This window comes from Zosterops lateralis (assembly GCF_965231275.1).
Source record: "Zosterops lateralis genome assembly, chromosome: 6".
Classification (NCBI taxonomy): domain Eukaryota; kingdom Metazoa; phylum Chordata; class Aves; order Passeriformes; family Zosteropidae; genus Zosterops; species Zosterops lateralis.
The window spans coordinates 1,735,563-1,762,330 of NC_139761.1; the positions used below are offsets into that span (position 1 = coordinate 1,735,563).

The 26,768-nt window shown below is 44.7% G+C and overlaps 1 protein-coding gene across 1 annotated transcript in view; it reads right to left on the reverse strand.

Moving 5' to 3' along the window:
- The window catches only part of LOC310910907 (uncharacterized protein), a gene marked incomplete at its 5' end in the record, with an annotated part of 335,923 nt that extends 310,196 nt beyond the window's left edge, over window positions 1-25,727 (reverse strand). The window contains 2 exons of the mRNA XM_083863980.1: window positions 12,388-13,779; window positions 25,674-25,727. Of these exons, the coding sequence (XP_083720106.1) occupies window positions 12,538-13,779; window positions 25,674-25,727 (1,296 nt within the window). The 3' untranslated portion in view covers window positions 12,388-12,537. The remainder of the gene's footprint in view (window positions 1-12,387; window positions 13,780-25,673) is intronic.
- Between the last annotated feature and the right edge of the window lie 1,041 nt (window positions 25,728-26,768).

Here is a 26,768-nt window from a genome sequence, read left to right on the forward strand (position 1 = left end):
CTCCTTTGTGTTATTGCATTGATTTTACCTTATTTTACCTTTTTACCTTTCTTCTTATTAAATTATATCTCTGACTTGGAGCCTCTCACTCGTTTTGCTTTTCAAATCACGACACTGAGATCCTCAGAGCCTTTCCCAGAGCACAGGATGAGAATGAACCGCTGGAAAAGAGGCTCCAAGTGGGAACCAGTGAGGAAAAAAAAAGCTGGAAAGATTTTGGATAAAGGATGGAGGGACAGGACACAGGGAATGGCTTCCCACTGCCAGAGGGCAGGGATGGATGGGAGATTGGGAATTGGGAATTCTTGGATGGGATGGAATTCCCAGATTTGCTGTGGCTGCCCCTGGATCCCTGGCAGTGCCCAAGGCCAGGCTGGAGCAGCCTGGGATATTGGAAGATGTCCCTGCCCATGGAAAAATTGTGGAATGGGATGAGCTTTGAGCTCCTTTCCAACTCCAAAGGCTTCTCCATTAAAAGTCCTGAGATTGTGTTTGGTCTTTAAAAGGGTTTTCCTCTCTTCCCGCACTGCAATTTTTAAAAAGCTTGTGGGGTAAAACATTTTGATCAATTATGATGATAATGACACAGGAGTGGAATTAGGAGCATAATTATAATTACCATTTTTTATGCCCGGTTAATTAATCATAAAATGCTGCATTATGGAATTTTTCTTTTTAATGAAATTCATTATGGAGGCGCCTACAGCCCTAAATTTTATGTTAAACGAATCAAACCTGGGGCTGGGGCTATTGGCACAAACCTGGCCTGGGATCAGCTGCTAAAACAGAGCTTGGTGAGGGAAAGGGATGGTGGGGAAAAACCTTTTCCTACAAGAGATTTCCTCCAGGAGTTGGATTTTTTCCTCCTCTGGAATTCACTGGAAAATGAAAGGGCTGAGTTACCCTAAAAAGTTTGGAGGACAATCTCCGCTTGGAGGAGAAAACTCTTTTTTTTTTTTTTTTTTCATTTTTCCTCCTTTATTCTCCTTTTTTCTCTCTCTCTCCTTTTTCTCCTTTTTTCCCATTTTTCCTTCTTTATTCTCCTTTTTTTTCCTCTCCTTTTCTCTCCTTTTTTTTTCCCATTTTTCCACCTTTATTCTCCTTTTTTTTTTTTTTCTTTACTCCTTTTCTCTCATTTTTCTCCTTTACCTCCTTTTTCTCATTTTTCCTCCTTTTCTCTCCCTTTTTCTCAGACCCCTTTAGGGCAATTCAAGGGATTTTCCTCATGCTCTGGACTCCAACACCCCTTAAACTGTGTCACTTCCAAAATCTGAATTAATTCCTTCCTATCCCTGTGTGTTTTTGGATACAGAGATTCCTGGAGGGAAACCATCCCACATCTTGCTTTGGATAATTCCTTTTCCATGCTCCAGGTACCAGCTCCACCACCAGGCTGTAATTCCAAGAGAATTGCAGTGTGGAATTGTGGTTTTCTGCCAAGATAAAACCCTTTTACGACTAAATACTGAATTTTATCACCTAAACATTGAATTTTATCCCGAATCAAAGGCACATCCTGAAGAACACAAAAGTGTGGGAAAGGCAACACTTGGAGTTCCATGGCTTTGGAGAAAAGGGTTAAATTTTAGGACAGATCCCAACCAGCAGCACTGCCATTGTTCCATATTCTTTTGGAAAAGCTGCAGCAAATCCTATGGACACCCTCTGGGATTTGTCCCCACTGAAATCCCACAGGAGAATTCCTGCAGCACCTTTTTCCCACCTTATTCTGGCACTGAGTAACTCTTCAAAACTCTTCCCTCTGCACTTGCTGATGGATTATTTGGAACAGAAGGTCTCCAAAGTGAGAAACTTGTGGATTTTCTAGGAATGATGCCTGAATTTTTATCTCCCCTGTATTTGATGTGTCTGTGGTGCCCAGGGGGGCAGCTCTGAGCTCACAGTCAGTGTCACTCAGCTCTGCACACAGCAGGGACACAAAACAAATCCTTTTCCTGCTGCACACCAAGGACAACTGGGACAAGTGTTCAGGCCCAAGAGCACAACCAAGGCTGGGCTGGAGGGAGAAAACAAGAAGGATGGGACTGCACCACCTGGGGCTGGGATTGGACAATTCAACCCCAAGGGGCAAATGGACCAAAACTTAGAAACGTGTGAGACCTGTGACCGTTTGTCCATTTTGTGTCCATTTTGTGTCCATTTTGTGTCCATTTTGTGACCATTTTGTGACCATTTTGTGTCCATTTTTGTGTCCATTTTGTGCCCATTTTGTGACCATTTTGTGACCATTTTGTGTCCCTTTTGTGTCCATTCTGTGACCATTTTGTGTCCATTTTGTGCCCATTTTGGGTCCACCTTGGGTGTAGCCCTGGCCGGGCTCTTGTCCTGCCCAAGGTGTGTCCTTAAAGACCTTTTAAGAATTTTACCCATTCCAAGGGCTGCTTCCATGAGGAAAATCAAGTCTGAAGTGGAATTCTTGAAAGATAAGGATTTATAGGGTCTCTTCCCCCTCCAGGTGTCTCACTGACTGTTTCCGTCACAATTTTTTGTAGGGCAGCGCTGAAAATCCAATAAAATCCACCAAAGAGCCATTTCAGTCCAAAAACCATCCCCAGTTCCAGCTGCAGATTCTCTGGGAATCTGGATGAGCTGGAAAGAATCAAAAGACGCCTCAAACTCCTCACTTTGGGTTTCTCCAACAGCACCCAGACAGATTTAGGTCAACACATCCACACTCATCACTGCTCTTGTATCCATTCCACTTTTCCAGCCACAGAAAAGCTGGAAAACCTCCCTCAAATATTGATCCTGGACATCGATTGGATCTTTTTTTGGTTTCCTTTTGGTTTGTAGGGTTGGGAGAACTTCCCTGTGCTGCCAGGGGAGGGGTGGGAGCAGATCCTCGAGGTTGTAACTTTTAGAGTTCTGCCTGCTCAGTCTTGGCCAAGGTCAGGATAAAAGACACGGGAAACGTAGAGTCAAGTTCAGTCTTGGTTGTTTATTGTATCTGATCTATTTACAGGATTTTAATGCTCTAATATAAATTAGAGCTTGAGGTCCAATTTGCCACTTAGAGAAACGAGACAAAATGAAGAATCTCTAATTTTTACCAAGGCTGTTTAAGAGATAATCACCGAATACCAAAGTGACACCCAAATTATTTATGTTTTTGAACCAATAGTGACCATTCCAGGTTCGCAATGCAGACATCCTTCACCCAATTACAGAAAACCACCCAAATCTGTGAAAAAGAAGGTGAAGAAGAAGAAATCAGACAACGCCCTGAATCCTCCATCTTGGCCCACACACATCACTACTCACCAAAACTCCAAATCTAAGTTTTCACCCTGTGAGATCACACAACACCACTCAAACTCCGCACTCACAACCCCAGTGCTGTCACACCATTTCAGGACCCTGTTCCAAGTCCTCAGGTCAAATGTGGTTCCTGCCTGAGGGTCAGCATCTTCAGCTCAGAAATCCTGAAATTTTCAGCCTCCAGGGTTCCAACAGTGGTGGCACCTTGGACAGCGGTGGTGGCACCTTGGACAGCGGTGGTGGCACCTTGGACAGCGGTGGCACCTTGGACAGCGGTGGTGGCACCTTGGACAGCGGTGGCACCTTGGACAGCGGTGGTGGCACCTTGGACAGTGGTGGTGGCACCTTGGACAGCGGTGGTGGCACCTTGGACAGCGGTGGTGGCACCTTGGACAGCGGTGGTGGCACCTTGGACAGCGGTGGTGGCACCTTGGACAGCGGTGGCACCTTGGACAGCGGTGGTGGCACCTTGGACAGTGGTGGTGGCACCTTGGACAGCGGTGGTGGCACCTTGGACAGCGGTGGTGGCACCTTGGACAGCGGTGGTGGCACCTTGGACAGCGGTGGTGGCACCTTGGACAGCGTTTCCAGGACCTTGGACAGCCAGGATGGAAACCGGAGTGGAGACTCCTCCTGGAAGGGCAGAAATGTGGATTGGTTGTTGATTTGCTGCTCCTTAAGCAGGGATATGTCCCTGACAAAGCTGCTGTGGCTGGTGGCAATCTCTGGGGGACAGGAGAAGGCTTGTGCCACCACAGAGGGGACACAGACACGCCTGAGGTTTGCTGAATGAACTGAAATTCTGAAATTTTCAGCCTCCAGGGCTCCAACAGTAACCGCTGTGAGGCTGATTGTGAGAGAGGGATTTGTTTACATCCCCCACTCCGTGTGTCTCCTGGAGTGGGCAGAGGCTCCAGGGCTGAGCAGCCACATCATCCCTGCAGCATCATCCCTGCAGACGGCTCAGGTCAAGCACCAGATGCTCCTTTGGAGAGGCACTTGAACTTTTAGAAAGCTCTGGAGGATTTTGGCAATATCCTTAAGGAGCGGGACATCACCTCTGCTCCCACTTCGCCTGCAGGAAGGAGAGACCATTAAAGGGGATCTCAACGACCCAAGCGAGTCCCAGCTCAAAATAATTCAGTTTTAATTGAGCACCTCATTCTGTGCCTCACTAGAATTCCACACCAAGCTCCAGCTCGTTTTGTCTCTAAACCACCACAAACCTTCCTGTTGTTTTTCATTATAAAGCACAGCCCCAATAACCACAAACTTCCACTTACATGGGAGAAAAAAAAAAAAAATTGTATATTTAAAGTGTAGAGCCATTCTGGCATCAAAACAAAAGAGATAAAATTGCCTGTGAATATAACGAGGCTGGAAATTAAATGAACATTTCCCAATTAAAGCAGAGAAAAGCTGGAACAGCTTTAGCGGGGAGAGAATTGGAATCTTAAACCACAGAGCCTGAGATGTTTCTGGAAAGGATTATGTGACACAGGTGCCTTGGGGCCAGTGATCCAGAAGGGAAGATGTTCCCAAGGCTTCCCTCTGAATCCCAAATCCCAGGATCACAAAATCCGTGGGACCAGAGCTGTGCCAAGGCCGCCCTTCAGCCCCGTATGTGCAGATAAGTAAAGATCCAGTGTAAATATAATTTATTGTTTATATTTAACCAACCCTGATATCCCTTTCTCCATTCCCACTGCCCCCAGGGGGTTATAAACCCATGGCACCTCCTTTTTCCCTCTCCATATCCACAGATTCCTGGTCTAAAAGAGTTCTTTAAATCACAACCCTCCACAGCCAAGGGAATCAGGTCTCTGCCAGTGTCCAAAGGCTCTGGGGACAATTCTGTGCTTCAATTTTCAATTTTCATGGGAAGCGGAGGAATCCTGGAGCAGAACAGCATAACTTTGGATCCACAAATAATTTAAGGGAAAAACACGGTTTTGTGAATAGTCTACAAAAGGGAATCCACTTTTCTAAAGTTTCTTACCTGAAATTTTTCACTTCCAAATGTCTTTAGGAAGAGCTAAAAAAAAAAATTTATTTGAACGCTCCCTGAAATCGCAGAAGGGCCCAGCGGGCATCTACTCAAATTAATTGTGCTTCTGCAATATCCTGATTCCTCACCAAGGGAGGAAAAGCACAAACTGTAGGAGTCAGAGGGCTGGAAAAAACATCCTCCACAATTTCATTGTCAGCAGGGTTTGGGATGCAAATCCCAAGAAATGCCCCCTCAGCCTCCTGAGGGCCTTGAAGGAAAAGGAACCAAAACCAGGATTAGGCTGATCAGGATCTTTCATTTTTCCTGGAATCACAAATTGGTGGGAAAATCCTGTTCCATTTCCTTAAAGATAATTATTAGCAAAGTCTTTACACAGCATGATCGTGGAATCATGGAATGGTTTGAGTTGGAAGGACTTTAAATTCAGGCAGTCCCAAACAGGGGACACTTTCCACTGTCCCATGCTGCTCCAACCTGGCCTTGGGCACTGCCAGGGATCCAGGGGCAGCCACAGCAAATCTGGGAATTCCAGCCCAGCCCCTCCCTGCCCTCCAAGACAGGAATTCCTTCCCAATCTCCCATCCATCCCTCCATCCATCCATCCATCCATCCATCCATCCATCCGTCCATCCCCCATCCATCCATCCATCCATCCATCCATCCATCCGTCCATCCCTCCATCCATCCATCCCTCCATCCTTCCATCCATCCCTCCACCCCTCCATCCATCCATCCATCCATCCATCCATCCATCCATCCATCCCTCCATCCATCCCTCCGTCCATCCATCCATCCATCCATCCATCCATCCATCCATCCATCCATCCTTCCATCCATCCTTCCATCCATCCATCCATCCATCCATCCATCCATCCATCCATCCCTCCATCCATCCCTCCGTCCATCCCTCCATCCATCCATCCATCCATCCATCCATCCATCCATCCATCCATCCTTCCATCCATCCTTCCATCCATCCCTCCATCCATCCATCCCTCCATCCTTCCATCCATCCCTCCACCCCTCCATCCATCCATCCATCCATCCATCCATCCATCCATCCATCCATCCATCAGCCCTGTCCTCTGGCAGTGGGAAGCCATTCCCTGTGTCCTGACCCTCCATCCCTTGTCCAAATCTCCACCTTCTTTCCTTTCCTGACTTTGCAGACCCCACCATTCCAGGCCCTGATCCCAAAATTCCTGGCAAACAGAGGGACTGAAAGGACATTTTTAGCTGTTTTGATCTCTTCCATAAATAATTCTCCACCAAAGAATATGGAAACAAAAGAATCCTTTAAAGAAAAGGACTCTCAAATTGGCACCTTCTCTTTCAACCCTAGACCTCCAAAACAACACAAACGTGACCCCACTGTGCTTTCAAAATGAAAATTGGGAATTTCCTTTGAAGATTCCTTCTAAATCCCCCTAAAAAGTTTCTCTCTTTCTCCATGTCCTGGGTGTCAGTGCAGTGTCCCAGCAGTGTGTGCTCTGTTAAACCAGCTGGGGCTGTTCTTTATCCCCTCCAGGCCCATCCTCCCCCCAGGGGATCTCTGCTGTCCATGGCCCATCCAGGCTCACTGCAGGGCTGAGACAATTCCATCAGCCCATGGGGAGATGCTCCACCCAGGGGGAGGAGCCCAGCATTCCCACCTGGATCAAACCTGCCATTGGGAACAGCAGCACAGCCTGTTTGCACTGGATTCCCAGAGGGAGAGCAGACCCAGCTCAGCACCACTGGGCCCTTCTACAGGATCATCTCTGCTCCAGCAGAACCACATCTGGCCCTGCAGGAGGGCTGGGCTGGGCTGGCACCAACACCCTGAGCAACAACAGGGGGTCAGGTCATGTTCTCACTCTGGCAGGGTTTGCTTTTTTGTCCTACTGCATTTTTATTTTTAATATTCCTAATAAAGAACTGTTATTCCGATTCCCATATCTTTCCCTAAGAGCCCCCTAATGTCAAAATTATAATAATTGAGAGGAAGGGTGTTTGTATTCTCCATTCCAAGGGAAGCTCTGGCTTTTCCCTGGCAGACACTTGTCTTTCCAAACTAAGTCAAGGATTGAGGAGGATGGAGGAGCAATTCCCAGAAAACCCCAGCAGGACCTCTAGGATGCTTGTTTGTTTGTACTACTACATTTGTATTTTTAATATTCCTAGTAAAGAACTGTTATTCCTATTCCCGTATCTTTCCCTGAAAGCCCCTTAATTTCAAAATTATAATAATTCAAAGGGAGGGGATTTACATTTTCCACTTCAAGGGAAAATCCTGCATTCCTTAGACACCTGACTTTCCAAACCAAGACGCTCCACCTTCTCAGGTGTCACAGATGAACATTTTTCCCAAGAGAGGAGCCCTGCTGAGAAGCCAGACCTGTAATTCCTGCCCTCTTTTGTTTTAAATCCAGTGATTTATCCAGGGAGGAGTCTCAGCCCGTAGCCGTGTTATTGTTTTGTTGCTCTCACTCCTATTTTCCAATTTCAAGCATTTTAACTCTGCCTCACCGAGGATTTGCATTCAGTTTGGGGAAAAGACTCCTCACAGCACTGAATAGCTTCAATTAATCAGATCATCATGTCTCTCTGCTGGCTGCTTCTCCAAAATTAAATTATTGCTCATTTGCTGACTCCAAGTAGGAAAATCATTTCTGGAGAACGGTAAATTTGACAGAAGATGCAGTTGGAAGCTGTTAAAGAATTGAGCACGAATTTGCTAAAACACTTCAGTAAAATTTCCTCAACAATTCCAGGCAAAGAAAACAAGGAAAGGGGGAGGATTTAACTCCTCTCAGTGTGACAGAGGTGACAAAAGTCACCAGAAATTCCAGGTTTAGGATCCCAGAATGGTTTGGTTTGGAGGGATCAAAACTCATCCCATTCCACCCCCACCATGGGCACCTTCCACTATCCCAGGGTTGCCTTGGACACATCCAGGGATAATTTAGTCCTTAAATACATCCTTCAGATCAAGGAAATAAAGATCAATTCCAGCCTGTTTGGGGCTATTTTTCCCCCTATTTTCCCCTGTCCAAGGTATTTTCCTCCTCCTGTGGCTCTCAGGGTGGAGCTGCTGCCACTTCCACCCCACCTGAGCATCTTTTCTTGCTCAAGCATCATGGGTAAGGATTTGTTCTTTGACCACTTCTAAGTTTTGATATTAAAACGTATTAATTTGCCTAAAACAAAGCCCTGTCCTCTGCTGCAGGGAAGGGTTATGTGAAATCAATGCCATTTTTTCCAACTCATTTAAAGAATTTACATTAACTCGGTGCTAAAACTGATCTCAATATATTCCATCTTTTTTTTTTTTTTTACATTAAATTAAAGCAGCCAGCTCTGATCCTGATGTTCACTGGAATGTGTTACAAGGCTCTGTTCTTTATCCAAAACCTTTTTTCCAGGCACTTAATTCCACCCCATCCCTCTTTCCCGATGAATTCTGTGCTGGAGCTCCTGATCTGGCAAAGAAACATGCTGAGAGTATTGAAAATATATTATTATTATTATTATTATTATTATTATTATTATTTATAATATAACATCATATCATATATTATGTTTTATTATATCATATATTATATTATATTATATTATATTACATTATATAATACAATATTATATTACATTATATTATATTATATTATATTATATTACATTGTATTATTATAATATAACATAATGTTATATTATATTATATTATATTATATTATATTATATTATATTATATTATATTATTTATTATTATTATTATATTGAAACAACCTTCAAAATCCAAGATTTTCCATGTCTGCTCCGAGCCAAACCCTAAAAACAGGAAAATCTGGCAAATCCGGAGGGAATAACATGACAGAGAAGGTGGAAAATGAGGTGGGAATACCTGGATGATCCAGAGAAACTGGAGGAATTTCAGGCAGTTCCTACAAGGGCAGAAATTTGTGTCCCACTAATTTAACAGGCTCAGACCTTTGGGAAATCTCTGTCTCAACATTCCCTCACTCCAAAATGTGTTTATAACCAAATTAACCCACAATTTGGGGCTGGGATTAAATATGGGATGGTCCCACAGATAAATCAGGATGGGGAAATGTGGAGGAGCTGATTAAAAACTGCCTCTGGTTCCTCCACCTGGGGCTGTTTGTAACCACGGATGGTTTTTCATGAATATCCCTGGTTTATGATATTTTTCTTCAGAATTGTTCTCATTTTTCTGTGCATTTGCCAAGCCAGAAGTGATCAAAATGTAAAACTCTAACAAACATCATAGAACCACTTAAATCAATAATTAGTGAAAGGTTCAAATACACCTTGTGCTTCTGCCTGGCACATTCCCAAAAGGTTTTCCAGCTGTTTTTTTCCTGAACATCCCCAGTTCTCATGCAGAATTTTCATCATCACTGGGCCACTGTGGAAGTTGAAGCTGCACCCACAAATCTCTGCTGCTTTTTCATCTATCACCCAGAAATTCTCTCACTCTTCAGTTGCAGGAATTTTTTTTTCCTATAATTTCAATGGAAAAAAAATTCAATTATTCATCAGAATAACAATTCCAGCCGATGGAATCTACATATTTACGCCTGGAAGGGTGACAGCCAAAAAAAAAAAATCATATTTGTGGGGTTTATCCTTGTTAACATCACTCAGGAGTAAAGAGTGGGATGGAAAATTTAACCTGAGGAATTTTTGGGTCCATTCAGGAAGATAAATTTGGAATCTCCCAGAAATTCTCTCATTCTTCAGTTGTAAGATTATTTTTTTCCTATAATTTCAATGGAAAAAAAATTCAATTATTCATCAGAATAACAATTCCAGCTGATGGAATCCACATATTTATGCCTGGAAGGGTGACAGCAAAAAAAAAAATCATATTTGTGGGGTTTATCCTTGTTAACATCACTCAGGAGTAAAGAGTAGGATGGAAAATTTAACCCAAGGAATTTTTGGGTCCATTCAGGAAGATAAATTTGGAATCTCCCAGAAATTCTCTCATTCTTCAGTTGTAGGAATTTTTTTTTTCCTATAACTTCAATGGAAAAAAAATTTCAATTATTCATCAGAATAACAATTCCAGCTGCTGGAATCTACATATTTATGCCTGGAAGGGTGACAGCCAAAAAAAAAAATCATATTTGTGGGGTTTATCCTCGTTAACATCACTCAGGAGTAGAGAGTGGGATGGAAAATTTAACCCAAGGAATTTTTGGGGTCTTTTCAGGAAGATAAATTTGGTATCTCCACAGCTGATTTTATCACTCCATCCTGCTGCAGTGAGCATTAAATGCTCCCAGTCAGGTTTGTGGGCTCAAAACTCTTCAAATTTACCTTTAAAGTTGCCTTTTCAATTATTATCACCATTAATTCCCAATCTTTATCCAAGCCTGACCTGGAAATGTCCCGATAAAATTGTCCTTTTCACCTGCAGCATTTAAAACCTTTTCCCAGCTGATCCTGGCATTTGATATCCAATTGTTATTTATTATTATTATTATTCCTCTCCAATCTCTTCCAGGAAGAGATAAAACGTCCTCCATCCCGTTATCCCAAACGCAGCTCCCTCAATGTGAGATCCCAGAAATATTTTGGAGCTGGAAACTAAATGTTTAAAATTATGATTCCAGCAGGGAACATTTGAGAAAAATTTCCCTTCCCAGATGATTTTGAAGGACCTACACACAGAGAAACCCTTAAACCTCATTCTCAGGAATTTCCAGAGATTATATTTGGGATTATATTCCCAAATTCCAGTGACCTTAAATCCGCAGGAAATGCTGAATCTTCCCCAAGGTGACTCTTGGGTCGTAAAAGTGATCAAGGAAAATTTCATCTCAAAATTCTGTTTTCTTCCCAGGCAATATCCCATTCCTAGAAATGCAGGATGGAAAAGAAACTCCAATCCCATCTTTATCTCCAAGGATTTAAATCTTGGGGGATTTGCAGTGGAAAATCCCTGACCTGGTGGCTCTGGAGGCAGGAAAAAAAAAAACAGGAAAATCCCTGAGGTGGCTCTGGAGCTCATCCTCCCTTGGAATATTTATTCCCAATAAACAATTCCCAGCTCAAACAGCATTTCCTCATCCATCAGCCCCATGATTTTGGCAGGCTGGATGTGACAGCTCCTGCTTCAACCCACATTTATTTCAACATTTATTTCACATTTATTTCAACAATGGCACAAATAAACACAGCCTGGGGAAAAAAAAAATTTAAAAAAAAAAAAAAAAAAAAAAAAAAAAAGCCATTTATTTTTTTTTCTCCATTAATCCTGATATTTTGGGATCTGCCTGTCAAATATTTGAAGGATTTTTTTTTCTTCAATCAAAAAGTTGTTTGTCCTTATAAAATAACAGCTGCTCCTACAAGGAATATTCACATTTTCATGTTGTTTTTACCAGGAAAATGAGATGAAAGGGCTTGGAGCATCATAGGATAGGGGAAGATGGCAGGGGATGGAATAAAATTATTTTTAACCTCCCTTTCAACCTGTTCCATTCCAGGATTTTAGGAAAACTTGGATTTAGCGTTTTAAAAATGGAATTGCTCTTCTGTGAGCAAACAGGGTAAAATTAATAAACACATTTCTTACTCGAGTGTTGTTGGGAGTCTTTAATTAAAGCACAATTTAAGGTTTGCCACACAGAAAAGGGATCTAAACATAAAAGGGAAATGATTCCTGAGCTTGTGTTCCCTCATAAAATATATTTATATAAATATTTCTATTTATTCTTTATATATTTCCACATATCCAAGAATTCTGTGCCAAAAAGAAAAAAAAAAAAAAAAAACAACTGAAACAGCTGCTGAGCACCATTTATTCCATGGGTACTTAATTATTAATATTTATTATTATTATTTTATAATAAATAAAAATCCATTTCTTATGGAATCATTAAGGTTGGAAAAGAACTCCAAGATCAAATCCAAGCTTTGCCCACACCCCCCCTATTGCCATTAGGAAATTCCAAATTTACTCCTTTCTTGAGCACTTCCAGGACTGTTTTCCTATAAAATAAACCCCAAAAGGTTTTTCCAGACAATTGGAATGCTGCGTCCATGGAATGTCCACTAAAATTCCAAGCTGGCAGTGACTGAACCTCCACAGTTCGCAGATTTTCTTGGAAAATTGCATTTTCTCACCCAATATTGGCATCTTTTATGCCACAAAACCACCGGAGCAGTTCTTGGTTCCCCAGGTTTGTTGGGATGGGATCTTTAGGCTCCCAAGATTCCCTACAGAGCCCCAAAAATTCCTAGGAAAATCTGGTTTGAGAATGGAACTCAAATTCTGCCTTTCTGTTTTTCAGCAGAAGGTGCCCAGGAGGTGGGGGAAAGGTGGGAAAGGGAAAATGGCAGGAAGAGGAAAAAACAGTGGAAAGGGGAAAAAAGTAGGGAAAGGAAAAAAGGCGGGAAGGGGGGAAAAATGGAGGGAAAAGGAAAAAAGGCAGGAGAGGGGAAAAAAGGCAGGAAGGGGAAAAAATGGTGGGAAGTGGAAAAAGGCAGGAAGGGGAAAAAATGGCAGGAAAGGGAAAAAAGGCGGGAAGGGGAAAAAAGATGGGAAGGGGGAAAGGTGGGAAAGGAAAAAAATGGCAGGAAGGGGAAAAAATGGCAGGAAAGGGAAAAAGGTGGGAAGGGGGAAAATGGCAGGAAAAGGAAAAAAGGCGGGAAGGGGGAAACAAAGTGGGAAGGTGAAAAAACAGTGGGAAAGGGAAAAAAGGCAGGAAGGGGGAAAAAATGGCGGGAAGGTGAAAAAATGGTGGGAAAGGGAAAAAAGTGGGAAGGTGAAAAAACGTAGGAAGGGGAAAAAATGGCGGGAAGGGGAAAAAAGGTGGGAAAGGAAAAAAGGTGAGTAAGGAAAAAAGGAGGGAAGGGGAGAAAAGGGGGAAGGTGAAAAAGGCAGGAAGGAGGAAAAAAAAGTGGGAAGGGAGAAAAAAGGTGGGAAGGTGAAAAAACAGTGGGAAGCGGAAAAAAGGTGGGAAAGGAAAAAAAGCAGGAAGGGGAAAAAAGATGGGAAGGGGGAAAGGTGGGAAAGGAAAAAATGGCGGGAAGGGGAAAAAATGGCAGGAAAGGGAAAAAGGTGGGAAGGGGGAAAAAGGCAGGAAAGGAAAAAAGGTGGGAAAGGAAAAAATGGCAAGAAAGGGAAAAAAGGTGGGAAGAGAAAAAAGGCAGGAAAGGGGAAAAATGGCGGGAAGATGAAAAGATGGGAAGGGGAAAAAGGCAGGAGGGGGGGGGAAATGGCGGGAATGTGGGAAAAAAAGGTGGGAAGGGGAAAAAAGGCGAGAAGGGGGGAAAACGTTGGGAAGGTGAAAAAAACAGTGGGAAAGAGGAAAAAAGGTGGGAAGTGGAAAAAGGCAGGAAGGGGGAAAAACAGTGGGAAGGGGAAAAAAGGCGGGAAAGGAAAAAATGGTGGGAAGGGGAAAAAAGGCAGGAAGGAGAAAAAAGACGGGAAGATGAAAAAAGGCAGAAAGGGGAGAAAAGGTGGGAAGGGGGAAAAACTAGCAGGAAGATGAAAAAATGATGGGAAAAGGGAAAAAGGTGGGAAGGTGAAAAAACTGTGGGAAGGGGAAAAAAGGCGCGAAAGGAAAAAATGGCGGGAAGGTGAAAAAATGGCGGGAAAAGAGAAAAGGTGGGAAGGGGAAAAAAGGCAGGAAGGGGAAAAAACGGGAATATGGAAATAAAGGTGGGAGGGGGAAAAAATGGTGGGAAGTGGAGGAAAATGGCGGGAAGGGGAAAAAATGGTGGGAAAAGGAAAAAAGGCGGGAAGGGGAGAAAAGGTGGGAAGGGGAAAAAATGGCGGGAAAGTGAAAAAATGGCAGGAAGGGGAAAAAAGATGGGAAATGGGACAAAGGTGGGAAGGGGAAAAAAAGTGGGAAGAGAGGGAATGGGAGGGAAAAATGAAAAAAGGTGAGGAAAACAGAGAAAAAAAGGTGGGGGAAAAAGGAAAAAATAGGCAGGGAAAAGAGGAGTAAAAAGGGGGAGGAAAGAGCAGGAAAACAGGAGGGGGAAAAGGCAGGGAAAACTGAAAAAACACCAAATGAAAATTACACCATCCACTATCCCAAGGCAAGGTGCTCCAAACCCCATCCAGCCTGGCCTTGGACACCTCCAGTGATCCAGGGGCAGCCTCAGCTTCTCTGGGAATTCTATTCCAGGTCCTTCCCACCCTCACAGAGAAGATTTTTTCCCTAAAAACCCAGATTAAAATGGCTTTGAGGGAGCCATTGAGGAGGTGAGTGGATTTTTACCCGTCTCCCGGATTTTTGTCTCTTTGGTTTAAAATTACCCTTCTCAAACTTCTAAACATCCACCCGCATTCCATGAGATCCCTGAAGCCGGATGGAAAAACTTGGGAATATTTTTGCAACCCCCTGCTCAAGCAGCAAAGGGAGTTCCGAAAAGAAAGGCTTGAAATCACCTTTTTTAAAAAAAAAAAAATTTTGGGAGGTGTTTATGTGTATTTTACCTCATTTTTTTCCGCTTAAATTTTTCCAGAGTCACACACGGATTCTCACCCAGAGGAAGGGGATGGATGAGGAATAAGAGGCATCATCACTCCCAAACGAGGTTATTTACAGCCCAAACAGCATCTGGGGGCATGAACTCGCCAGAAAAGCTGAAATATAGATCTGACTCAGGGCTCGTGGTGCTCCACTGACAGAGCATTCCATCAAAATCAAATAACCCGGATTTCACACCGCTTTTCCCGGAGCAGCAAGGGAAAAAATCACTCTGCTGTCAACCCCCAGGTAGCAGAAAAGTTAAAGGGAATGAGCTCCAAAAGCTTTCCTGAAATGGAAAAATGGAAAATCAGCGAGGCTTGGAAGGGGGAAATAAATAAAAATAAAAGAGGTGGATCCAACACAAATTCTCCGCTGGTTCTTCCCAAAGGAATTTCCCGTGGCTGCTGTGGGAGTCTCCACTGGCCAGGTGTGACACTGTGCTGGTCACGGCCTCAGAAATGTCCTTTTCCAGCTGATCCAGTGACCACTGGGCCAGGAGTTTTCCCAAGGATTGTCCCACACCAGGAACAGGAGCTGAAACCTCTGGAAGGGGAAAGATTTGGGAAGGGAAGAATCTTCCCAAACCCAATCCCAGTGGAGCTCTGATTTTATGGATTTTGTCAATTGTATGATCCATGGCAAGGCAAGGCAAGGCAAGGCAACCCTGACTAAACTGCTGAGGATTAATTCTCTACTTGAAGCTCCACCAGAAGTCAAGGAAGCTGGAGGGATTTCCTCCACTTTCAGTTGGATTCCAGTATCCCATCCTGCCTGGGGATGCAACCGGAGCTGTGGAATTCTCCCAGCATTCCAGCTTCACACACAACACTTCATTTGACTCCTACTGAAGCAAAATTAGAGGAAACAATTAATTTTAAAGACTCAGACTGCTCAAATAATATTTCTGTTTAAGTCCATGCCAAGCCCGGCATCATTAATTACTTCTTTGGTCATTATTATTATTATTAGAGCTGCTAATGATAATCACAGATTAAGGAGTGTGGATCCCATTGTGAGCCTGCCAAGCCCGAGCCTGGGTTTGGAATTTTGAGCCATCCTTGCACGTGGAGCTGGAGTCAGGCTCAAGTTTTGATTTCCATGATGGAAATATTGGGAAATATTTATTTGCCTGGCGGCTTCACACACAGGGAGAGGAGAGAGGGAATTCTTCCTGCACCACAAACCAGATTTCCCGATAAAAATTCCTAATGAATCCCTCATTATCACACAGGATCTGCTGGCACTTCCAACCCCAACACCCACAACTTTGCAATTGACCTCCTTCTCCCATGGAAGAAAGGAAAATATCCATTTTTCCAGCCGACTGTGGCAGTAATTGCAGCTCATCCCTATAAAAAGGAGTGAGGAATCCTCTCAGGTTCCCATGGCTCAAAGAGGGACGTTCTGCCTCAATTACGGCGCCTTTGGATCCTTTAGGAATTAAGAATCCATGAGGAATCAGGGAAAAGACAAAGAGGGAGAGGAAACAGCAGAGCAGCTCTGGAGGGGGAGCCTGAGGAGCCAATTAACTGAGCAGGACAATTTATTCCTCCAGCTCCAGTCGATATATCCTGATTTTTTTGTTAATGGGAAGCCCTTGAGTTGGAAATGCAGGATCTCAGCAGTCCTGTTCTCAGAGCAGACCCAAATTAGCAGTTTAATAGTGCACAGCAGGCACTGGGAGCACGGAGCCACAATTTATTGCCCACTCTGCTTCTCCCCCAGCTCAGCCCTGCCCGGCCAGCACAGGGATTGACAAATCCCAAACCATCCATGCCAGCAGCCGATTAATTCCATTGACAGGGCACAGAGAGACCAAAAGCTAAATAATTTCCACCCTGTGAGCTGTGTTTTGTTACCCTTCAAGGCTTGAAATTGATGTTTTCACAGAATTCCAGTGTCTTGGTTTGGAAAGACAGGTATGTCAGGGAAAGGTGGAGCTTCCCTTGGAATGGAAAATGTAAACCCCCTCCCTCTGAAATATTATAATTTTGAAATTAGGGGCTTCTCAGGCAAAGATATGGGAATAGGAATAACAGTCCTTTACTAGGAATATTAAAAATACAAATGTAGTGGTACAAACAAACAAAAATCCTAGAAATCCTGCTGGGGTTTTCTAGGAATTGCTCCTCCATCCTCCTCGATCCTTGACTTAGTTTGGAAAGACAAGTGTCTGCCAGGGAAAAGCCAGAGCTTCCCTTGGAATGGAGAACACAAACACCCTTTCCTCTAAATGATTGTAAATTTTCAATTAGGGGCTTTCAGGGAAAGATACGGGAATAGGAATAACAGTTCTTTATTAGGAATATTAAAAATAAAAATGCAGTAGTACAAAAAAGCAAACTCTGACAGAGTCATAACACAACGTGACCCCCTGTTGTTGCTCAGGGTGTTGGTGCCAGCCCAGCCCAGCCCTCCTGCAGGGCCAGATGTGGTTCTGCTGGAGCAGAGATGATCCTGTAGAAGGGCCCAGTGGTGCTGAGCTGGGTCTGCTCTCCCTCTGGGAATCCAGTGCAAACAGGCTGTGCTGCTGTTCCCAATGCCAGGTTTGATCCAGGTGGGAATGCTGGGCTCCTCCCCCTGGGTGGAGCATCTCCCCATGGGCTGATGGAATTGTCTGAGCCCTGCAGTGAGCCTGGATGGGCCATGGACAGCAGAGATCCCCTGGGGGGAGGATGGGCCTGGAGGGGATAAAGAACTGCCCCAGCTGGTTTAACAGCTGCCCTTTGACAGAAGATCCCCCTGGAGTTAAGAGGAATGGGTCATGGAAGAGGTGAAGAAAAAAAAAAACAAAACTCCAGGTTTCAACAGATGGGAATACAATACAAAATGCTGGTTACATCTTGCATTGCAACCCAAAACACCTGGAAAATACCTTCAAAATCATCTGATTCCGTGTACACCTCCTGAGGGAGCCTTGGGGACAATGGGAATGGAATCCCAGTTGGGGATCCCAGTCCCAGTTGGGTAGTGGGATATTAAAGAAGATCCCCCTGGAGTTATGAGGGATGGGTCACACAAGAGATAAAGAAAGAAACACCTCCCCAACCAGTTCCAACAGATGAAAAATAGAACACACATTTTTCCTTACATGTTGCAACCCAAGACATCCAGGCTGATTTCCAAATTAAATCCCATTTCATCCCAAGGGCAGGAAACTCCTTCCACCATCCCAGGTTGCTCAGAGCTCCATCCGAGCTCTGGTTACGGAGAAAAATCCCAAATTACCACCTTGCAGACGAGGAATCAGAAGACGGGCCCCCGATTCTTTTGAAGTGACGGATTTCAAACGCTCGCTCAGCCACCAGACATGTGACAAATGGATCAGTGACAGGAGACAGAGCACAAATTCAATATTTTTCGCTGATAAATTGTTGCTCTTCCATTTCTGTCAGGTCTTAGTTTTCCGTTTTAATTCCCTGTGACAAAGCAGCCGGATTTCAGCATTCCTTTCCTCCTCCAAAACCCTGCCCACGGAGCTGAGCCTCTGCTCTCTGCACAGCTCCAATAAAAATCAGAAATTATTATTAATCCTCGGGCAGCGGCTGCATAAAACTGAGGGAAAACTTCATGGCCACAACCAGGCCTTGCTTTGGAATGAAAGATGGAAAATCCAGATTTTATTTCAGCGGGAATCCTGATGGGTTAAATCAGGACATAAAGGTGACACGGGGTGAGAAAGGAGCAGAATTATCCACCTTTCAACCCAAAAAAATCCCAAATTATCCCCAAAACACCCTCAAAGCCATGGGGCCGAGGATGTTTTGCTGAGCCTGAGACCCCCCTCAGCTCATTAAATATTCACTTTACGCTAAAGAAACACGGCCCCCCATCCAGCAAAGCCCAGGCAGAGCCAGCCCAGAAGGCTCTCAAACACATCTCTGCTCAGAGAAAGGATGAGTGCCAGCAGTGAAGAGTGCTCGTGGAGAGCCTGCTGGGAGCAGAGGAGGATGTCAGGGATAATAGAGCAGCCCTGCTGCTGGGGAGATGCTCAATTACCACGGCTTTGATGTGGGATGAAAACAAAGAAATGGGGAGGGAAAGAAAGAAAAAAAAATTAAAAAAAAAAAAAAAGGAAAAATCAGCAAAATGCTTCATGTCGCTGATGAAATAGTGAAGGCTTTGCAAAGCAAGCGGCGTTTGAGAGGATAAAACACTGGAAGGTTGGGATGGTGGCGGGAAATAAAGGCTCACACAAAAAAAAAATCCAGAGTGGAGTGGCAGGAGAGGAGGGGAAGCAGCTCCAGCTGAGCTCCAAAGAGGATTTAGGGAGCTCTGGCTCCGGCCAGGAGAGATCTCCAAAGCCAAGGGATTTTCTGATCTCACTCTTTGGGACTGAAACCTTCTCCAGCCCAGCAGGGAGAGAAACTGTGAGCAAAGGGAGGGAATTTCTGCATCCAGACTTGTCCCACAGGATGGAGGCTCCAAATCCCACCTGGGGAAACGCCACTCCCCCCTTTCCCAGGTGAACCCACCCAAAGGGGGGCACCTGCACCCAGCCTGGAAAAGGGTTGGAATTCAGGGAAATCCCACAGGCTGCACCAGCCCATCCCCTGTGCAGGTTTAGGGTGGTGGTGTCCAAACTCTGCCCTGGCACACAGAAGCTTTTCCAGCTCTTTTCCAAACAAATCCCTTTTCTGTGCAGGAAAACTCACTTTGGGGAGTTTTATAAAATAAATTTTCTTCCCATATTCCCTCATTGTCCAGTAAAGAAAATCATGGAATTATTTGGGATAGAAGGGATTAAATCCCATCTCATTCCCACCCATTTTCCATGGGCATTGACACCTTCCACTGTCCCAGGCTGCTCCAAGTCCCATCCAGCCTGGCCTTGGATATTTCCAGGGATTCAGGAGCAGCCACAGCTGCTCTCGGAATTCCATTCCAGGGCCTTCCCCAGTGGAAGGTGGAACAGGATGGGATTTAATCCCAATCCCTTCTCTCCCAAGGGATGGCTCCCCTGGATTTCGGAGCACTGAACTGTTTGTGTTTCAAGAATTGGGCTGATTTGATGATACCTTAAACTCTTAAAAGCAGATTTTAAACTAATCCGGTGGTCTCAGCTTCCTCCACAGCCAACAGCATGAGAGACACACCAGAAAAGACAATTCCTGATGGAGAATCCCAAAAATATCACTGCACTTGGCTGGGAATGGGACTGAATTAGCAGCATTTTCGTGCTGCTGACTCCTCTGTGCTGCCTCTCTTTGTCTCTCTTCTGCTCCCTTTTAATCAAGGACACAAAGGAAGGGAGATTAAATCAGCCCCTTGATTGCTGGGGATGAGAGGCTGGGAACGAGCAGGCCCCAAACAATTCCAAACAAAAGGAGCTCGGGATGCAGGATGTCCTTTAGAGGAGTTAAACAGATGGGCAAACCTGGACCAGCTTTGTTTGGATCCTCACACAGCAAAGACCTTTCAGAGGGGTCACAGAGATGGGGACGGTGCCGCAGGTTGGAAAAAAAAAAAAAAAAAAAAAAACAAATTCCAGGAAAATCTGAGCAAAGGAAAATAATCCAGGGATTTTCTGTTTGACAGGAAGTGCATCATCACCATGGCCTTACCAGGAAGGTGCTGAATCAGATCCTGGTGCTGAATTACAGAATCCCAGAGGGTCGCCCTGACTTTTTTCAGCTTTCTGATATTTGTATTTTTATAGAGGAGTTTCTCACATGTTTTCATGTAAACAAAGTGATGTTATAGCAACAAAACTAAACTGTTTTGTTTATCGTTCCTCTCTTGAGGAGGGACAATTGATGGACTTCTAGTTTGATCAGTGCATTGGAGAGGTGTCAACCTCCATCCTCCAATCCCTGGTCATTGTCCAAAATCTATATAAATCAAAGTAGAAAATAAATTTCTCTTTTTGTCCTGATGACCTGACTTTGTTCGTGTCGTTCATTTTCGTGTCTTATGGTGACACCAGAATGGTTTGGGTTGGAAGAGGCTTTAAATCCCATCCCATTCCACTCCTCTGTCATGGAACATCTTCCACTATCCCAGAGGGTTCCAAGCCCCAAGTCCAGCCTGGCCTTGGACACTTCCAGGGATCCACAGCACAGATTCCAAAATTCTCTGGAATTCCAGCCCAGCCCCTCCCCGCCCTCCCAGCCAGGAATTCCTTCCCAATATCCCATCTAAATCTCTCCTCTTCTGGTTTAAAACCATTTTCCTTCTCCTCTCACCACCTGCCCAAGGAAAATCGCCCTCCCTCTCTTTTACAAACCCTCTTTAAATACTGAAAATCAGAAAAAGGGATTTTCCCAAACCAGCTGCTTCTCCTGGCTGGAGGGAAAATTCCAACAGGGAAAAAAGTATTTTAGGAGACTGAAAACCTCCATTAAATTAATTACAGCCATCAAAAATCTCCTCTGAGAGCTGCTGCTTTTCCAGACACCGTCTGAGGAGGAAAAACATCCCAGATGTGCTGAGGATGGTGCTGAGCCAAAGGTGGCTCGTGCCGTTTTTCCTGTGTTTTTTTGGGATTCGGGAATTGATCATTGACTGCAGCAACACCAAATCATCCCTTCTCATGGTGACTGCTCCAAAAATCCCACCCAGCTCCCCAGGAATGTCCTGCTGTGGTTCATTCAGCCTTGGAGTCTGGACCCAGCACATCCTCAGGGAAAAGCGGGAACAGTTTATTTGTCTCTTTGAATCTCAACCCACCTCGAAACGAGCTTTGTATTCAAAGCTTCGCTCCCAACTGGAATTTTTTTGTTTGGTTGGTTTTGGTTTTGGTTTTGGTTGGGGTTTTTTGGTGTTGTTTTTTGGTTTTTTGGGTGTTTTTGTTTTTTGTTTTTTGTGGGTTTTTTTGTGGTGGTTTTTGTTTGTTTGTTTGTTTTGGTTTTTTGTTGTTTTGTTGGTTTTGGGGGGGTTGGTTTTTTGGGGTTTTTTGGGGGGTTTTTTGTTTTTGGTTTTTGGTTTTTGTTTGTTTGTTTGTTTGTTTTTGGGGGGGGTTGTTTGTTTGTGGGTTTTTGGGGTTTTTTTTTTTTTGTTTTTGATTTTGTGTGTGGGGTTTTTTTGTTCCAATTCTATTATTTGGATCCATCCAGTCTGTGCCTCTTTAGTGCTCCCCCCTCACGCTCAGCCACTGGCTCCATTAGTTACACCAAGACAAAAAACACAACCGGGCCCGGCAGCAACAGAAAAATCATTTGATACACTCCAATCCTCACCTGTAAATATTCCCTCCACACCCGGGTGGGCTTGCCCTGAAGATTCCACCAAGCTCCCTTTGTGGATGCTGCTGAAAGTCAGGAATTGCAGCCCTTGGAGGAGCAAGTTCATTATTTTTTCCCCCCCTATTAAAAAAAAAATTAAAAATAAAAAATAAAAAATAAAAAAAAAATTAAAAATAAAACAAAAAAATTAGAAAAAATTAAAAAATAAAAAAATAAATAATAATAAAAAAAAAGCCCCCTGTGTGTGAAACAACACAGATTTCTTTGGCTGACTCAAATTCCAATGGGAGTTGACAAAGCTTTGACTGCTCGTGTGTTTAAACCCACGGCAACCCTGACATTTCATAAGGTTTTTGCTCCAGGCGTCGGATAATTTCCATTACGGTTTGAATATTGAGAGAAATCGAGGCCCCAGAGGTTTTTCCCTGCTCGGTTATTTTGTTCAAAGCACCTCGGAAAAAGTTGATGGGCTGGTATCAGCATCCTTCATGAGGCCAAGATGGAATTTAATCTGGCTGACAAGAAAAAATGGGTCTGGAAATGCAACAGCAGTGAAAGGAAAGCCATGGAAAACCTCTGTTGGGTAAAGTGGGAAGCACTTTTTTTTTTTTTTTATTTTAGGGGATAAAGGATGAGGAAAAGGCTGAGGTCCTTCTTTGCTTTTAGAGAAAAGATAATCATTTTCCAGGTGTTTGAGCTGGAAAAAAAAGGGATGGGGAGCAGAATGGAGCCCCTAATCCAAGTGGGAGCTGCTGCAGCACTTGGATACATGTAAATTTATGGGAATTGATGGGATTCCCAAAATGAGCTCAGGAAAGTGCTCACAGAGCCCTTCTCCATCACTTTCCTGCTGTTGTGGTACCTGGGGAGGTGCCAGGTGACTCCAGGGTCCCAAATGGGACAAGAAAGGCTGGAAGGAGGATTCAGGCAACTCCAGGGCTGTCAGCCTGAGCTCAGTGCCAGGGAAAGCCACGGAGCAGCTCATCCTGGATGCCATGAGAACCAGGGGATCAGCCCAGCCAGTCTGGGTTTGCCAAAGGGAGGAGCATCCTGATCTCATTCCATCGCTTTCCCTGCGCGTGGATGAGGGAAAAGCTCTGGATGTGACTGCCTGGATTCATAAAGGATTTCCCGCTGATTCCCACAGAATCCTCCTGGAGGAGCTGCCTGCTCCTGCCTTGGATGTGTGGAGAAAACACTGGGAAGTGGTGGGGATGGAGATAAACTCAGTTTGGTCACTCCCAAGGCTCAGTCCTGGGGCCAGTCCTGTTTAACCCCTTTACTGATGATCTGGATGAGGGGATGGACTCACCCCCAGCTCCAGAATTCCACAACTGGATGAACTCCACCTTTGATGTGCCTGGGGAGGAGTTTCCAGCAGCTCTCTTAGGATCCAGAAACTCCTCAAGGCTCAGCTTCCTCCCAGACCTGCCCAGCACCAGCTGCAGGAGCCCTGCTGTGGTTCACCCCCACAACCCAGAAAATGTTCCCATATCAGGAAAAGAGCTCCAGTTACACCCCAGGACTTTTAAAGGAGAAGAAACAGAACCTTTGATGCTTCTTACACCCTAATTGGCCCAGTGTCAGCACAAAGGCACTTGTTGGATATTTGAAATGCACCTCAAAACCTGTAACTGTTTCTATTGCCAAAAAAAAAAAAACCCTTGATCGTTGTGTACTTAAGAATGAGCAAAAAAGTCTCTCAGGGCTTTTTTGGAGTGTCTTAGGAGGTGTAAGGAACCTCCCTGCACCTTGCATGGCTTTTACTCTTTTGTTTTATAGGGTTTGTTATTTTCTCCTTAATTAAAACCCTTTACTTTTCAAAACACACTTGATCAAGTCACCTCGTTAATTATTTTTAAGCCATTTCTTAGAGGTCGTTGGCAACACTCAGAACTTAAAACACCTTCATGGGGCTGATAACATTCTGGCCTCACACAGAATTATATCACAGCCCTTTGTCCCAAAGGATGTCCCTGCCTGCACCAATAAACTGCTCCAAAAGGATTTTTTCCATGGAATTCTTTTGCCGTTGGAGCTTCTTCTCTTCCTCCCTGAGGAGGAGAAGTAAAACGACTCAGTAAAACGACTGAGCTGCCGACCCGGACGCGACACAAACATTGCACCGAAGTGAACAGGACTGGTTTTATATGGATTTACTCCTCATGCGATCAGCCCCTGGATCCCTTCCAGCTCAGGATATTCCATAATTCAGGGCAGAATAAACAGATTTACCTACAAGGTTTTTTTCCCACCTGTGACAGGCTGTTCTTCCTCGCCGGTTGTGCCGTTCGCTCCCGTGGATGCGGAGACAATGAAAGATGGAGCAGCAGGATTAAATAAATATTTAGTGAACAGCACTGATTTTGCAAAGGGAAGGAGGAAAAGCAGAGCCAGCCCAACCTTCTGGAACACATCAGTTTTACCTTGCCGTGCTAAGAGCCACAGGAACCCGCCGAGCAGTCGGGATTCTGGTGACTTATTGTGCTCCGAAATGTCTGGAAAATGGCATTAAACCAACCAGCAGAATAAAAACGGCCCTGGAATAATGGATCAAGGGCTTGCTGGACAGTTTCCTGTCGGATGAAAGTCAAACGAGCAGTGGGCAGTTCGAGGACATGCCTGGATCTCAAGAACATCCAAAAAAAAAAAAAAAAAAAAAAAAGAAAATAAAAGGACGTTTTTCACCTGTCATTGATGAAAAGCAAAGACTGGAACAAAACAAGGCTCTAAATAGAAGGCTCCAGATGGATCCTGGCTGACAGCATGGAAGAATTTTCATATTTTACCTCATAAATAACAGAAATTTGGACGTTTTCACTCTGGACACCCTCCTGGGCACTTCTTCTCTCCCAGGTCACCTCCATGGGACAGGTGGCCCCAAGCCTGACATTGGACACTTCCAGGGATCCAGGGGCAGCCACAGCAAATCTGGGAATTCTGTTTAACACCCCACCACCCTCCCAGCCAGGAATTCCTTCCCAATATCCCATCTCTCCCTGCCTTCCCACAGTCTGAAGCCATTCCCTGTTTCCTGGCACTCCAGGCTCTTGGAAATGGTTTCTCCCCATGTTTCTTTCAGTTTCTGGGAGGTCACAATGAGGTCACCCCAAAGCTTTTCTTCTCCAGGCTGAACAATCCCAATTCCCCAGCCTTTCCTCACAGCAGAGCTGCTCCATCCCTCGAATCATCTTGGTGGCCTCCTCTGGAAGAATAAATTCAACAGAAGGAGCACGAAATTGCTCACGGGGAGCCGCCCACCCTCTCCCAATCCCAAATCCCCGGACCTGCTCCACGGAATCAGCACAACCCAACGCCAGCCCCTGAGGCAGCGTCGCCCTCAAACAACCCCAAAGCACAAAGTGGCTGTGAAGTCACCGTGAAACTCCTCCGGGGACGTTTGGGATTCTGGAAGTGCTTCCAGAAATACGATCCCGAGCTGGAACGAGGCCCAGACAATTTCTGTGGCAGCCACCTTGGCGTGGGGACTCCTGCCTGCCTGAGCCCCAGCACAAATCAGCAGGAACAAAAAGGGTGGGTGTAAAAATTCCTGGAATAGGAGGCTGGAATTACACCCAAAAAAAAAAAAAAAGGCAATAAAGGCTAAAAATGGGGAACAGCTCAGGAAGGCTGGGCCTGTCCATGGATAAATGTGAGAGAGGCATCTGTAGGATTGAGGCTGCTGGATTTGCCCAGGACTCTCACACAAGAAATCCAATTTCCCCAGCGCTGGAAGAGGTTTTTATGGAATTCCGTCATCGCTGATTTCCTGCCAACAGCCCCGAGAGATGATCCAAAGGTTTTGCCAACAAAGTGACTTTGAGCGTCCCTTGCAGACACAATTCCTGGGAACAAGGCTGGTGTGGAGGTGACTCTCGGGTGTCCTGGGAAAACAAAAACCAGGATCAGTGAGGCACTGGCACCTCCATCCCAGGAAAACATTTCCTTTTATATTTTCCCTGGGAAAGATTTCCTTTTAGTGCCTTTCTCCTGCCTCTTCTAATGTTGGGAACGTTGTAGGGAACAGATCCTAATGGTGATGCTATTTATGGAATCCTGGAATGCTTTGTGTTGAAGGGACCTCAAAGTCATCTCATTCCAACTCTTCCGCCCAAGGAATTCCTTCTGCTACACCAGGAGACACCTCCCACATAGGGAAAAGGAAATATCCATATCCAACAACGAAAAAACAAAGGCAAAGTCCTCTCCACAGGAAAGCTCAAAAAAAAAGGGGGATGTTTTCTGTTCCCTGGGAAGGTTTCCTTGGAGGAGATGGGGATGGTGACGTGGTCACACCATGAAGGGAGAATCCCGTGGGAATCGGCCACACACTGAGAATTAGCTTTAAAAATTCCACTGGAAAATGAGGCAAGAGAGCAGGAATGAGGAAAATGAGAGAAACTGCAGCTCTGGAGGGGTTCATCCAGTGGTTATTTCTGTAGGATCCTGGATTTGATCCAGTGCCCTATTTCACAGCATCAGGCCACCCCAGCTGGACCAAAACATTCCATGTTCCTCACACACATCCCAGAGCAGCCACGTCCCATCCCTGTGGGAAACCTCTGGAGCATCGCAAGGGTTTGAAATTAACTCCTCTTCCATGGAGGATTCTGCAGGGAAGAACATCTGCTATAAAAAAATCACCCCAAATCAATGGAAAACTCTCCTTTTGGCAGGAATTGGGAAAATTGAGTTCTTTGTTTTCATGGAAATGGGAAAATCGGGTTCTCTGTTTTCGTGGAATTCCAGAATGATTTGGATTGGAAGAACCTTAAAGCTCATCCAGCTTATCCATGGGCA